At 35.1% G+C, this 13,934-nt stretch overlaps 2 protein-coding genes across 2 annotated transcripts; one reads left to right on the forward strand and one right to left on the reverse strand.

Moving 5' to 3' along the window:
- LOC18609916 (protein PLANT CADMIUM RESISTANCE 2) lies at positions 1,146 to 4,109 on the forward strand. Its single transcript, XM_018115138.1, has 5 exons — positions 1,146 to 1,224; positions 2,449 to 2,885; positions 3,026 to 3,097; positions 3,532 to 3,744; positions 3,861 to 4,109. Exons 2-5 carry the CDS (start codon positions 2,720 to 2,722, stop codon positions 3,938 to 3,940), a joined length of 531 nt encoding a protein of 176 aa, XP_017970627.1. The 5' UTR covers positions 1,146 to 1,224; positions 2,449 to 2,719; the 3' UTR covers positions 3,941 to 4,109.
- On the reverse strand, positions 4,507 to 6,796 carry LOC108660800 (protein PLANT CADMIUM RESISTANCE 2-like). The gene is made up of 4 exons (XM_018115184.1): positions 6,718 to 6,796; positions 6,432 to 6,500; positions 6,093 to 6,312; positions 4,507 to 4,870 (listed from the first exon to the last, which is right to left on the reverse strand). The coding sequence occupies exons 1-4, from the start codon at positions 6,794 to 6,796 to the stop codon at positions 4,807 to 4,809; spliced, it is 432 nt and encodes a 143-aa protein (XP_017970673.1). The 3' UTR covers positions 4,507 to 4,806.

Raw genomic sequence — 13,934 nt, forward strand, 5'->3', positions numbered from 1 at the left:
CTGGTTTGACCGTTGGATTGATGATGTTCCCTTGTGCTTGAAACATCCTCGCTTATTTTCCTTGGTCGTTTCAAAGGAAATGAAAGTCGTTGTTGCTTAGTTCTTGGTCAATTAATTATAGACGAATCCTTCGCACATGGGAGAAGGAAATATATGATGAAATTCTCCAGAAGTTATCCTCAGTCTCTCTTCTCAATGGAAGAAGAGACAAGCTCATTTGGCGGCATGACTCTAGAGGTACTTTTTCAGTCAAAACCTTTTGCTTTTTGCTTAACTCAAATCTTAACGGCCAAGTGGTCTGGTTCCACTCCATTTGGCGCTTGTCTATCCCACGTAAGGTGCAATGTTTTTTGTGGCTCTCAATTATCTATGCCATTCCCACTAGAAGTTTTCCTTTTTCACAAGGTGTCCATTTTTCTCCTGACCAGATCTGTTGTTCTTGGTGCGAACAAGTTAAGGAGACATGTTCCCACATTCTTCTCACTTGTTATTTTAGTTTGTATGTGTGGTGCCTTGTTATTCACTGGTGGGGTTTTACGTGGTGTTCTACCAACTCAGTAGCATCCTTCAGTCAAGCTTGGTCAAGCTGCCCTCTTTTAGGTATTACTCTTAAACGATGAATGAATGTTTGTGGAGCTACTTTTTGGTCCCTATGGTTGGCGCGGAATGATACCATATTTAATAAAAAAGTGTGAAATTGGGATGAAATCTTTTTCCTTATCAAAACTCGTCTCTATTTTGGATTCGTGCATGTGAAGGAGTTAACGCTATTGATGAATATTGTTGGTGGCATGAACCATGGATCTCTCAAATGGAACGCTCTTCATCATAGGCTTGGGGTCTTTTGGGTACCACCTCCTGATGGTGAGTTTAAATTTAATGTGGATGGCTCGACAAGGGGCAAACCGGATCCTATAGATTGTGGAGGTGTCTTTCATGACACGAAAGGATTTGTTGTGGGTTTATTCTTCGATCCTCTTGGTATCCAAGACTTAAATTACACGATGCTTATAACCATCCTTTATGCCCTGTGTGTTTTCTCAGCTTCCCCCTTCGCAGGTACGCCTTTGATTATTGAATTTGACTCCAAGATTGCATTGATTTGGATTCAGAAAACTAAACGTAGACCATGAAATTTATGGCATGTTTTCAATGAGCTCGATGCGTTAAGGCTCTCCATTACGGTAACTTTTTATCACATTCGTTTGCTGATTCATTGGCAAGGTATGGAGTTGACAAAACTTCTTTCTTCTGTCCTTGGTGGTAAAATTGTCTTCATCTGACTTTTAGTGTTTTCTGCCTTTCATCAAGCTCCATTTGTCTTTACTTTCGGGTTGTCACTTGTCACTTTATGTACAGTGTTCTCTTTTTGTACCTTTGGTTGGTTATGTTGATCTTTTTGTGTTATGTGCTGCATTCTGATTATGTTGTTCTTTGATGTAGCAGCAGTCTTTTTCTAGCCCTTTTCCTGATTTTACTGTATAGTTTTAAAATGATTATTAATACAAATCTTTTGTGGCTGAGAAAAAAAATCATTTTAAACTTGACTTAAATTTATTAAAAATAAATAAATTTCGGACTATAAAATAGCTTTAAGGTTTTGAAGTACCTATGCTCATTCAATTTAAGAACTACATCGGCTAATCATGTCTTCTCTTATTTTAACCTTAACAAATAATTTTAACTTCATATTTAATTATATTTTCTTTACTTATTTTAACTTTTCTTTTTTATATTTAAACATTCAATAAATTTTCTCAAGTTTTTTCAATACTTTTGATGAAAATTAAGAGAGTTCTCTTACGTCAAAAACATTAAAAAAAATATCACTTATTCTTTTGAAAAGATTTTATAGTAAAATTTATTTTAGTATTTAAAAAAATATTAAAAATAAAATTTTTCCTCTTTTTATTTCTTATACTCCTTTCAGATTTTTGTTTTGAGAGCATGATAAGAGTTTTTTTTTTTTTTTTGAGAGGATAATATACGTTCTGCACATGATGTAATCCAGTACAAGCTGGGACGTGTGGAGACCTTCACCTAAGTAGCATCATTTTTCCATTTTGTTTTATTTGTTTTTCTATTTCCCTGAACCAGGAGAACAGTAATATACTAATAATATTTGAACAAATCAAAGCTACTAACGTTATCCTAATTGAATTCAGCAAAAAGAAACTATTATCCTTATTAGGTTGTCAGTTTTGTTGCTTGGTAAACAAAATAGGCCATTATACAGATGTTCATCGCCCTAAGTGGTGTGGAAATGGTATTAATTAAAGCATGTGATTCGATTGAGCTGAAGCTGATCACTGAAAATTCTATATGCTGATATAGGATAGTACAGTTTTTGACGTTTCCTTGTTCACTTTCAAGTTGTAACGGCTATAGATTTGAGACATTGGTTATAACTTACTATAAGTCACATTAACAAATGTTTTCCATAAACAGAAGTCCAAAACCAATCCTGAATTGTCAAGTTTTTATTAATTTGCTGCGAACTATATATGGTGAATGGAGCCAAGGCATTAAAAGTAAATTTCAGCGAGAGGACAAGTCTAGAACCCGTCTCGGACATCGCAGTATACAAGACCCGCAAAGATTGATTGGAATATTTCTTCCTCGTTTCAATACACAAATACAAACCCACCATCTTTCTTCTCCCTTAATTTTCTAGCCTTCAACGTCTTTTTTCCAATCTTAATATCCATCAGGCATCGCCATGTACTCCACAAACAACCCAAAGTCGACGCCTGTTTTTGGGCAACAGGCTCCAGTAACTGGTGTTCCGATCGGTACCTCAACAAACCAGCCATATTATCCTACTCAAAGTGGGAAGGTCCCTTGGTCGACAGGACTCTGTGACTGCTGCTCTGATGTTCCAAATTGTAAGCTTTTCCTTTCAAATGAATCTCTCTTCTTGGTTCTTTTTAACCCAATATATGCCCATGTTGGAAGATTTTTAAGTTGTATTAACATTTCCTCATTGGCATCCTTGAAATTTGTTTTTAATGACTTAATTTTGTAGGTTGCATCACATGTTGGTGTCCTTACATCACTTTTGGGCAGGTTGCTGAGATCGTCGATCAAGGATCAAGTTGTAAGTTATTGGAGGCATAAATGACAAAATAAATACTCTTTTCCTCTCATTTTGTTTTTCCATAACTAACTTTTGTATATAAGTTTTAATTTTAGTGTATTTTATATTAATTGTCTTTAAAATTCTAAGTATTATGATTTTTAATGTCAAAAAGTAAAAAAATATAAAAAAATAAGAATATTAAGTATTCAAAAGAAAAAGAGAACATAATTTTTTTTTCATCTAAAGAAAAGATGGTTAAAGAAAAGGACAGAGGGGATATATTTATCTATAGGGCAAGACTAAAGTTCATTTTCTTTAATTAGGTGGAGTTTGTTACTACAAACTATTAAACAAAAAAATTAAAACTGATAACGTGCATGAATACCTTTTTTTTTCTATGTTGTCCATTTTTTTAATGGTTTAATACTTAATAATAATTTCCGGTGGTGCAGCTTGCGGAGCAAGTGGAGCCCTCTACGGACTACTTTGTTCCTTCATGGGGTGTGTTTGCGTTTACTCATCCTTCTATCGCACCAGAATGAGGAGTCAATACATGCTGGAGGATAGCCCCTACGGGGACTACTGCATTCATTTTTGCTGCGAGACCTGCGCCCTGTGTCAAGAGTACCGGGAGCTCAAAAACCGTGGATTTGACATGGCCCTTGGTAATTAAAATGCCAATTTGATTTCACTGGTCAGACTTAATTGCGTAAGCTATTTCTCTCAGCTGTATGATTTTTAAGTATACATCTTTTACGTGTTTTTGTTTTGGAATCTGTAGGATGGCAAGGAAACATGGTGAGGCAGCAAAACAGTGGGATGCCAATGGCTCCAGTGGTGGAAAGTGGCATGCGAAGATAGTAAAGAGAGATGATCTCTTTCTTAAACATGATGAACTAACTACTTATACTAGTTTTCATCCAAAGGGATTGTGATAATTAACAATACAATTTCACCTCTGGTTATGCTTAAATAATTGTTGAATTGCCATAACAATGTGAATTCAAGTTTGTCTCCTTGCTGGTTTATAATTATAAAGTTCATTTTTTCTTGGGTTCATATACAAGTACTCTGGCTTTGGTGGCTCTGTATACTTTGGTTAAAAAAATTAAGTTGCACACATTAATTGTTAGTATGTTTAGGGTTTTCCGCTGCTGTAAAATAATTACTTTGAACCTAGCTAGCTCTAACCTTTAAATAAGTGGATACCGAATGAGAATACATTGTATTTGTTTATTGGGACAAAATTGTTCGGTTAATTCTTGGTTGGGTCCAGCGGTGGGTCTGTTTTTGTTTGGCTCCCATGGATCTGGTGGGAGGATTTTGGCTGTGTACAGGTGGGCAGTGCTAGGTATGTAAATGTACAGATTTTGTGTGGGAAGTCTGTGTGCTTCTTGAGTTTGTTGTGCTGTTTGTGGTGCATGGGATCCTACCCAAGGCATTAGAGACAGGAGAAGAGAGAGAAGGCAGTAGCCTGTAGAGCAACAAGATGAACCTTCACAAAAGAAAAATTTTGTAATTTCCCCTTCGCTCTTTAAAGGACAATATTCCTTTTTTTAGCCCTTTTGACAATCATCATCAGCATCTTGAAAATAAAATTACTACAGACAGTACAATCATCCAAATGGAAGGAAAATCCACAAAAAGAAAGAAAAAAAAGAAAAAAAAATAAACAACATAGTAAACAGATTGAAATATATTAAGAGAGCAACCTGTCATCTATCTGCTCATCCTTTTTCCAGCACTGGAGCCATGGCCAGTCCTTGATTCTTTTCCACATTTGCATGCCAACTTGCACATATTTTTATCCCCAAAAAAATTAATTAAACATGAAAACAGATCAATGAATTTTTACAACGTACTCAAATATTTGAAGTTGAAGAAAGTTTCCAGTTGATGCAGTTAATAATAAGGAGGTAGGAGCAGGGGCAGAGCTAGCCAATTTTTATTGGGAAGGCCAAAGGTTAAGAAAAATAAGAGTTAAAAAATTTTTAAATTAATATATTGAACTTAACCATTAAATATTAAAAATTAAAATAAATAAATAATTTTATATAACATGTAAATAAAAAAAAAAAACTTATAATAGTACTCTTAAAAAATTTTATTTGACGATGGTAATATCTTTTTTAATATAAATAATTAAATTATTTATAAAAAACTTATCATCCATTTTGTTTTGAAGCCTTATCTTTATCAATATAAGATTAAAAATTAATGTAATCAACATCTAATATTCTTATTTATTATATTTAAGTTTGTAATACTAAATATTAAACTATAAGGTATAAAATATAAATAGTTAAATATGATATATAGAATTAATAATTTCTTCTTATACTAAATATAATTTCCTTTCAATTAAATATAAAACGTAAAGCACATTAAAAATATATACTTAAGATAATTTTTTCTTGTATAATTAGGATTAATAAAAAATAATATATTAGTGTAATTTTAAACAACAACCAATAATGCAACACTTGAACTTATATTTGAGAATTACATATATAATAATTAATTTTTTAATTTTTAAAAATTAAAATTATTAAAAATAAAATCTACATAACAGAAAAAAAATCATGACAAGTAAGAGATATAACCTATATAACAAAAAAAAATATGATTGATGATTCGTAAAAATTTGTAGAAGAAAATCTATAGAAATTTAAAATATATGAGCTATTAATTGAAAAAACTAAATAAATATAAATAATAATAGTAATATAAATAAAAACTTTATCTTTTTATAATTTCACAATATAAGGACAAAAAAGAAAAAAAAAGATGGGTGGAGAAACTTAAAAAATTAAAAATAAATTTAAGAATTTGAATAAAATTGAATAGAGTTTATAAAGATCATTTTATTAATTATTATTATATTAATTATTTAATAAAAATTATTTTAAAAAATTATTAATAAATATATAATATATACAAAATTTCAAAAACTTTGGAGGGCCATGGCCCCCCGTTCCAAAGGGACGCTCCGCCCCTGGGTAGGAGGATGTACATACCGATAGACATGTCAAACCCACGGTTCTTGAGCTCACGATATTCTTGAGTCAAGGCACAAATCTCGCAGCAACAATGCAGCATGCAATCCCCACAGCCGCCTCCCTTCAACATATACTGCTCTCTCATTTTCGTACGGTAAAAGCAAGAATAAAAGCTTGGACAATCGATGAGTACCTTTATTAGTATGTAAATGATCGCACTTGCACCACAAGCTGCAGCACCAACAGTTACTACGAATTACAAAAATCGTCTTTAATTAATTCTTTTTATAGATGCGCACTTAATATATCATAGAAAAACTAAGTTATAAATTAATTTCACTGTTGCTTATGGGTTGATCCTTTGTCAACAATCTTAGTAATCCGGCCAAAAGTGATACATGGGCGCCAACAGGCAATGCAACCTTAAGTTTAACATTTTAAATGAGTTAGATGATAAGAAGGCGATAATAATAAATTTTATTAATTTGTAGTATGCTTGCAGAAATTCGTATGGTTAAAATTAAGTTCAATCAAATTTTAAAATGAAATTTATTTGATCTACATTTTCATATGCCCATAACATAATCTTAATAATTGAACTAATTTTGAAGAAATTGAAAAAAAAAAAAAAAGGCATACAAATTTTCATGTCGGACAGGCAATCGCAGAATCCGAGGGACCAAAGAACTTTATTATGAGGCCGGCCTGATGAGGTCATTGAGATTTCTTGAAAAAGCTAAATTAGAAAGCCATATCAAAGGAAGAAAAGCTTCTACGTACTTATTTATAGATACGGAAGACAACGTTTGCTGCTATCAAATAAAAAAAAATACTATTACAAAGAAACATCAAATAATCCGATTCTAATTCATCTTTGCGGGTCTCGTACTGCAATGACCAAAACGAGGTCTACGCTTGTCGTCTTGCTTGGCTCCTTTGACCATTTAACGTGGAGGACGGACGAACCATAAACATAGGCGGACCCATGTTCAATAGAGTGGTGCCATGTGACACCTCTCAATTAATATATTATTTTTTTAGAGTTTTATATATTTAATAATATTATGAACTTATTAATTTTATTAAATTTTATAGGAAGTGGGGGTCAGAAGGTAGATTTTATTAAAAGTTTATATATTAATAATATTTACATATTTTTTTAAAAAATAATATTTAAATATTATCAAAAAAATAATTTATATATTAATGTTTAAATTCTGCATGGAAAGATAAAAAAAAATTTATAATTTAAAATTTTATTAAAAAAATCAAAACCTAAACTACTCTCTTTTTTCAAAAATTTAAGTCTTACTCTTAAGACCTACAATAACTTTGCTGTGTTTTTCATTCTCTCAAAACAACTAAACTAGGCTTCAATTGAAAGTAATTTTCAATCCAAATTAAGTTTTTAAATATTTTATGTCTAAATATTTTTTGATTGATTTGATAGTTTGGATTCAACTACGCAATCGAATGAATGACAAATAGATGAATAATTACTTAGTCACATATATTGAAAAAGATATATCTGATAGTATTTCCACTTATACTATCATACAACATTTTTAAAATATGTAACAATTATCATGGATAATTATAGTTTTTTAAAATATTTTTACTTTTCAGTATTAAATGAATGCACTGAATTTATATTTTCTTTAATTTAATGTTAAAACTTCTACTTTATGAATTTTAATATATTTTTTTTAATTATTATTTTAATTATGATACCACTCAGAAAAATTTCTGAGTCTGCCCTTGACCATAAAATACATTGGCAGCAAATTGTTAAGATAATTAAATAAATAGAAAAGATTGAGGAAATGGCCACCAATATTAATGGCACAAATTGTTTTTTTTTTTAAAGGTGATTTTGTTAGCATTATACCACTATGTCATCCAAAGTATTTAGCTGTTTACTAAACACTTCTATTGGCATAAGATATCTGGATTGTGCAAAAAGTAGAATATATACAATAACGTGTACAAACTGCTTCACAAAGTTCAGTTGCAATTTCCTTCCCTAACTTGAGCTAATGAAACAAAAGAAAGCTCTCTATCCTTTTCCTAAAGACCTGTGTTGTACCAAAGACTAATAGAAACTCTAGATTTCATCAAGCACGTTTTTCTCTAATCCATGGTTTCTTGTTTCTACCATAAAGCTATACTACATCCATTGAGTGCTTCAGTGTTGTTATGTTGTACCCCAAGGCAGACCCAAGTTGATACAATTGGTGTCAAATGACATCACTGAAGTGTCAAAAATCTCTACTAATTATATTACTTTATGGGATTGTGACAGTTCAAAAGCCCTAAGGCTTGACGGGATCAACCTCAATTTCTTCAAACACTGGTGGCATCTTCTAAAGCAAGATATTTATGATTTTATCTCAAAATTCATGGATACATGCAAACTTGAGAAAAGACTTTACTCCTCCTCCATTGCTCTTATCCCCAAGGTTGATAACCCTACAACCTTAAAGGAATTTAGGCCCATTAGTCTGTGAATTCTCTGAAAAGATCTTGGCCAAGCCACCGGCTAATAGACTTAAAAAAGTTATGTCTAAACCGATCAATGATAACCAAACGGCTTCCATTAGAGAACAACAAATCACAAAAAGCATCATGTTAGCTAATGAAATCATCCATAGTATGAAAAAAGGCATTTACAGCAATGGAGATTACATTTTGAAACTTGCTTTTGATAAAAGCCTTTGATTGCATGGATTGTAACTTTCCTTCACAGGTCATGGAAGCTATGGACTTTGGTTCTAAATGGAGGAAATGGATTTATGAATGTATTTCTACAGTTCGCATCTCTGTCCTTGTTAATGGATTAACCACTCAGGAGTTTTCAATGAAACGTGGCCTTCGACAAAGTGATCCACTATCGCTCTTCCTTTTCATTATGGTTGTGGAGGCTTTACATCTTCTTCTCATGAATTCAAAGTCTTGTCAATTGTTCTGGGGCATTACTATCTCATCCTCTAGTGTATCTATTTCTCATTTACAGTTTCCAAATGACACCATCATCTTCATGGAGTCAAATCCACGCCATACTACTGTGGTTAAAAGGATTTTGAGTTACTTTGAGCTTACTTTGGGATTAAGAATCAATTTTAATATGAGGAAATTGTGAGAGAAGGACCTCGTGATAAGGTGATTTCAGAAATAATTGCCCATATAAAGTTATCTATTTCTACCCAAAAATAAACATGAGTAGACCAAAATGCCCTTAAAAATATCGTTTCAAATAAATGCTCCGCTGTTTGAGCTATCTGCCTCCCGTTAGAGAGAAAATGAAAAACATTAAAAATAAATGCGCGCAGCTGTTTGGGCTCGGTCATCTTTCTCTGTCTCAACTCTGGCAAGTCTCTGTTGAACACCATTGTTGTCAGCTCTCTCAGATCTCTGAACTGTATGAGCTCTGTCAACTCTCTATTGAGCACCATCGTTATCTAGCTATGGTCTATCTCTCGGTATCTGACGACATTGTCGTAGATTAACACACCCTATAGCAGAGATGACATCAAGGTACCTGTTATTGGGTTTATTTCTGCAACACACTTAAATTTTTGAAACATTTGGTGTAAATGATAAGATGGATTAGAAACATTGCCCAGAGTTGTTACACGCCATGCATCTATAACATGAGTGAACTGTTATTTTAGCGTGTCACGGTAGTTACTAGCGTGTTGTGGGTTAACTAGTTATTTGGGTTGTTAGCGTGTCACGGCTGTTCTTGGGGTGTGGTGGGTTAACTGAATTTATGAGTTTTTGGAGTGTCATGGCTGTTCCTGGTGTGTCGTGGGTTAACTGGTTTTTTGGGTTTTTAACATGTCACGGATGTTGGTGTAACTAGTCAGTAATTACAGTGATGCATGGCGTGTCACGACAGTGATGCATGACGTGTCACGACATTTTACTTAATATGCATGACGTGTTATAACATTTTACGTTATTTGTATGGCGTGTAACAACACGACTGACAAATTTTTTATCACAGCATGTATTGTGTAAAATGATTGATATTTGTTTTTGTAAAATTTCAGTGGGGTTCCAATTGTGCGACTTGTGATAAGACACAGTGGTCAGTGGGTGGATGGCATTTACAAGGGTGGTGAGTCACGAATACGGGGGGTTAGGAGTGATTTTTCGTTTGTGGGCTTGATGAAGCTGGTTGAAGATGTTGTTGGGGTAAACTCAGAAATTGACGAGACTGAGTTACATGCATTGATCAGTACACCCGGAGAGCTATCACGGCCAATTATCAAGGACGATAAGGATGTTGCATTAATTTTGCTAGAACAGAGGAATGTTCCAGCTGTGTATGTCAGCATTAAGGGACGCCAAACAAATGTCTTGTCACATGGAGAAGTTGGACAACATGGTAATCAGCTTAATCAAAATGAGATTTACAATGTTTCACGTATACCACAGCATTCAGTCCGTAACCCACAACAATGGCAATTGAGGTACGCACAAGAGTTTGTGCAACCTGGTAGACAAACGACATTCACAGAACAGTTGGCTACACAATTTCGATCAAGATGTGCATCAAACCAATTTCTTGTTTCTCTTGAACAAATGCAACAATCGGGTGAAACTATAGAATGTGTAATGCCATTGTCAAATGAGAATACGATAGTTGAGGACAACAATGTGAGTTGGAGGGTGACACTGCGATGCTGGAGTATAATACTGCATTTGATGAGGGAAATGAGGATTTGTTCGCTGCCGGTGAAGATAGATTTGATCACACTTCAGATGATGGGCTTGAACAATCGCAAGATGACAGTTTAGACGATGATTACCTTTATGACAGTGACATTCCAATTTGCAATAATGTTGAAGGCGAAACGGAACCTGTTGAAGGTGTTGATGTAAGACATGTTAAGTGTGATGACCCCATATACAATAACCCCATTGCTGGTGAGAATGGGATTCATTCCCTTGATACATTGCTCAATGACAGTGATCAAGAAAGGGGAAATGCAAGGATATCTCGTACGTGGGTAATTACAAGTGCAAAAAGGTTCTCCTTCCAAACAATTACTACTAAGGAGTTGACATGTGCCGAAGATCGCTTATACAAAGGAAGAATGTTTTCGTCGAAGGCCGAGTTGAAACGAGCTTTGAACATGTTGGTTATAAAAGAGAAGTTTGCGATAAGAGTAAAAAGGTCATGTAAAGCTCGTTATGAGGTTGGTTGCAAGGACAAGGCATGCAAGTTCAGTGTTTGTGCAACAAAGTTACCCGATAGAGGAGAATATTGGAGAGTTTGAAAATTCCATAAAGTACACACGTGTACCGTTGATGGTTTGCAATGACGATTTCCAACTACAAGTGTGAAGATGATTGGTGAACTTATGTCACACAAGATTCGGGCTAATGGAGTAGCATTAAGACCTAAGGACATAATTTGTGATATGAGGGTTCAGTGGGGATTGGAATGCTTGTATGGTAAGGCTTAGCAAGCGAAGGAGTATGCAGAGAGGCTTATTTTCGGTCCACCGGAGGAGTCATTTTAGCTACTACCATCGTATTTTTATATGTTGGAACAAGAAAATCCTGGCATAGTGACTGCAGTGGCTACGATGAGGAAGAGAGATTCAAATATTATTTTTGGTCATACGGGGCTTGTATTCGGGAGTTTAGGGATGTAATGCGTACTACGATTGCAATTGATGCGACACATCTGAAAGGCAGGTTCAAGGGTGTTCTGTTTGTCACTGTATGCAAAGATGCGAACGAGTGTGTATATCCAGTTGCGTTTGGCATCGGCCATGTTGAGGACGAAGACTCATGGACGTGGTTTCTTAGCAAGCTGCGTGATGCGGTTGGTTGTCCTGAAAACACTATGTTCATTTCTGATCAGCATCTCGACATTAAGAAAGCAATCCAAAATGCATACCCAGAAGCGCACCATGGTTTATACAGTTACCACTTGAAAAAAAACTTTAAAAACAAGTTCAAGCGTGACGATGTTTGTATGCTTTTCACCCTTGCTCGAGATTGTTATAAGGTGGCCGATTTCAACAGACATATGAACCAGATACAGCAGATTCACTTGGGAACCCGCGCGGACCTTATGAGAATAGGGCCTGAGAAATGGGCACGTGCATGTTCACCGATAAGGCAATACCAAATGATGACATCCAACATTGTGGAATGTGTTAACTCATACTTGAAGCATGCAAGACAAATGTCGATCACTGTTTTGATCGAGTTCATTAGAGACATGTTCCAGCGTTGGTTCCATGAACGGTACGAGGAGGCCGTCAAGGTGACCACGCCCCTCAACCCTTTGGTTGCCAAGCAGTTGAGTAAAAGGTTCAATGATGCACATCGTTTTCTAGTTAAGCCTATCAATCGAGTGAAGTTCGAACTTAAAGACGGGAAGATGGACGGACTTGTAAACCTATCCAGGAAGACATGTTCATGTTGTGAGTTCCAAACAGATTTACTACCATGCAGCCATGCCATTGCAGCAATAAGGTCAGAATATCTTTATTTCTTATTTGAACCGTAATTAACATAGCATTTACATTGTGCTTGAAGATTGAGTTTTTAGTGTTTTTCAGTAAATGCAATCGTGAAGCCATTGAATTCTGCGCTGACTACTACAAGACAATCGTTTTCGTGGAGGGTTATTCAGGATCCATTAGGCTGGTAAGGCATCCTAGTGAGTGGGACATCCCCCCTCATGTGAAACAAATTGTCATCTTGCCCCCACCTTGGCAAGGCCAAGCAGGAAGACCTAGAAGGAGAAGGATTCCATCAGCTGGTGAAGGTAGTCAAGCACGGAGATGTTCGCAATGCAAAAGATACGGGCATAACAGACAGAACTGCCCATACCCATTTGCAGTTCCATCCACAAATTCGACACCATCTCCAAGTCAATCGGCCACTCCACGACTGCGTCGACCCAAAGCATGTTCAAGTTGCAGACAAACCAGTCACTCACGCAACAACTGTCCAATACGAAGGACAATGTCTAAAAATGTAGGGTGTGTTGTGAATGAAGACAACCTGACCGCCTAACTAAATGTGTCTGAAAATTGTAGTTGAATTCGTTTTGCTTTACAGATTTGTCTGCTCGATCATTCTATGATGCACTTTTAGTTACAGACTTTGTTGCCAAAAATTTCAGGCAGATAAGCATGTCAAGGCCTTTGTCTGATCAAGATCGTGTTAAAGTACATTCTTACATTGTTTGTAAAAATGTTTCCGATTACAATCTCCATCAGACAGGAGCCATGTATTACTTATCTGCCTGAAATGTTTGGCAACAAAGTTCGTAACTAGAAGGGCCTCATAGAATGACCGAGAAGACAAAATGTCAAGATCCTCATACTATATGCGTTGGATCTGCAAAACATGGTATAGATGCACCAGTGAGTTAAGCCATAATGTGCAACAAGGTATACAGAAGAAATAAATAAGGAATAAATGTGAGACACGCCATGCATAACAAGTAAAATGTTGTGACACGCCGTGCATATCAAATAAAATATTGTAACACGCCATTCATAACAAGAAAAATGAAATGACACGCCATGCATAACAAGATAAACTTGGTGACACGCCAAGGATAACGACCAAAATGTTCTGACACGTCATGCATAACAATTAAAATGTTGTGACACGCCATGCATAACAAGTTAAACTTGGTGACACGTCAAGGATAACAAGCAAAATGTTTTGACACGCCATGCATATCAAAATCAAACGTTGTGACATGCCATGAATAACAAGTAAAATGTTGTGACACGCTAAAGCTTACACGACAACAACTAACTATAATACAAATGTCATGACTCGCTAATGACCAAAAACCAGTTAAACTACTACCA

The sequence above is a fragment of the Theobroma cacao genome, chromosome 2, assembly GCF_000208745.1.
Source record: "Theobroma cacao cultivar B97-61/B2 chromosome 2, Criollo_cocoa_genome_V2, whole genome shotgun sequence".
NCBI lineage: Eukaryota > Viridiplantae > Streptophyta > Magnoliopsida > Malvales > Malvaceae > Theobroma > Theobroma cacao.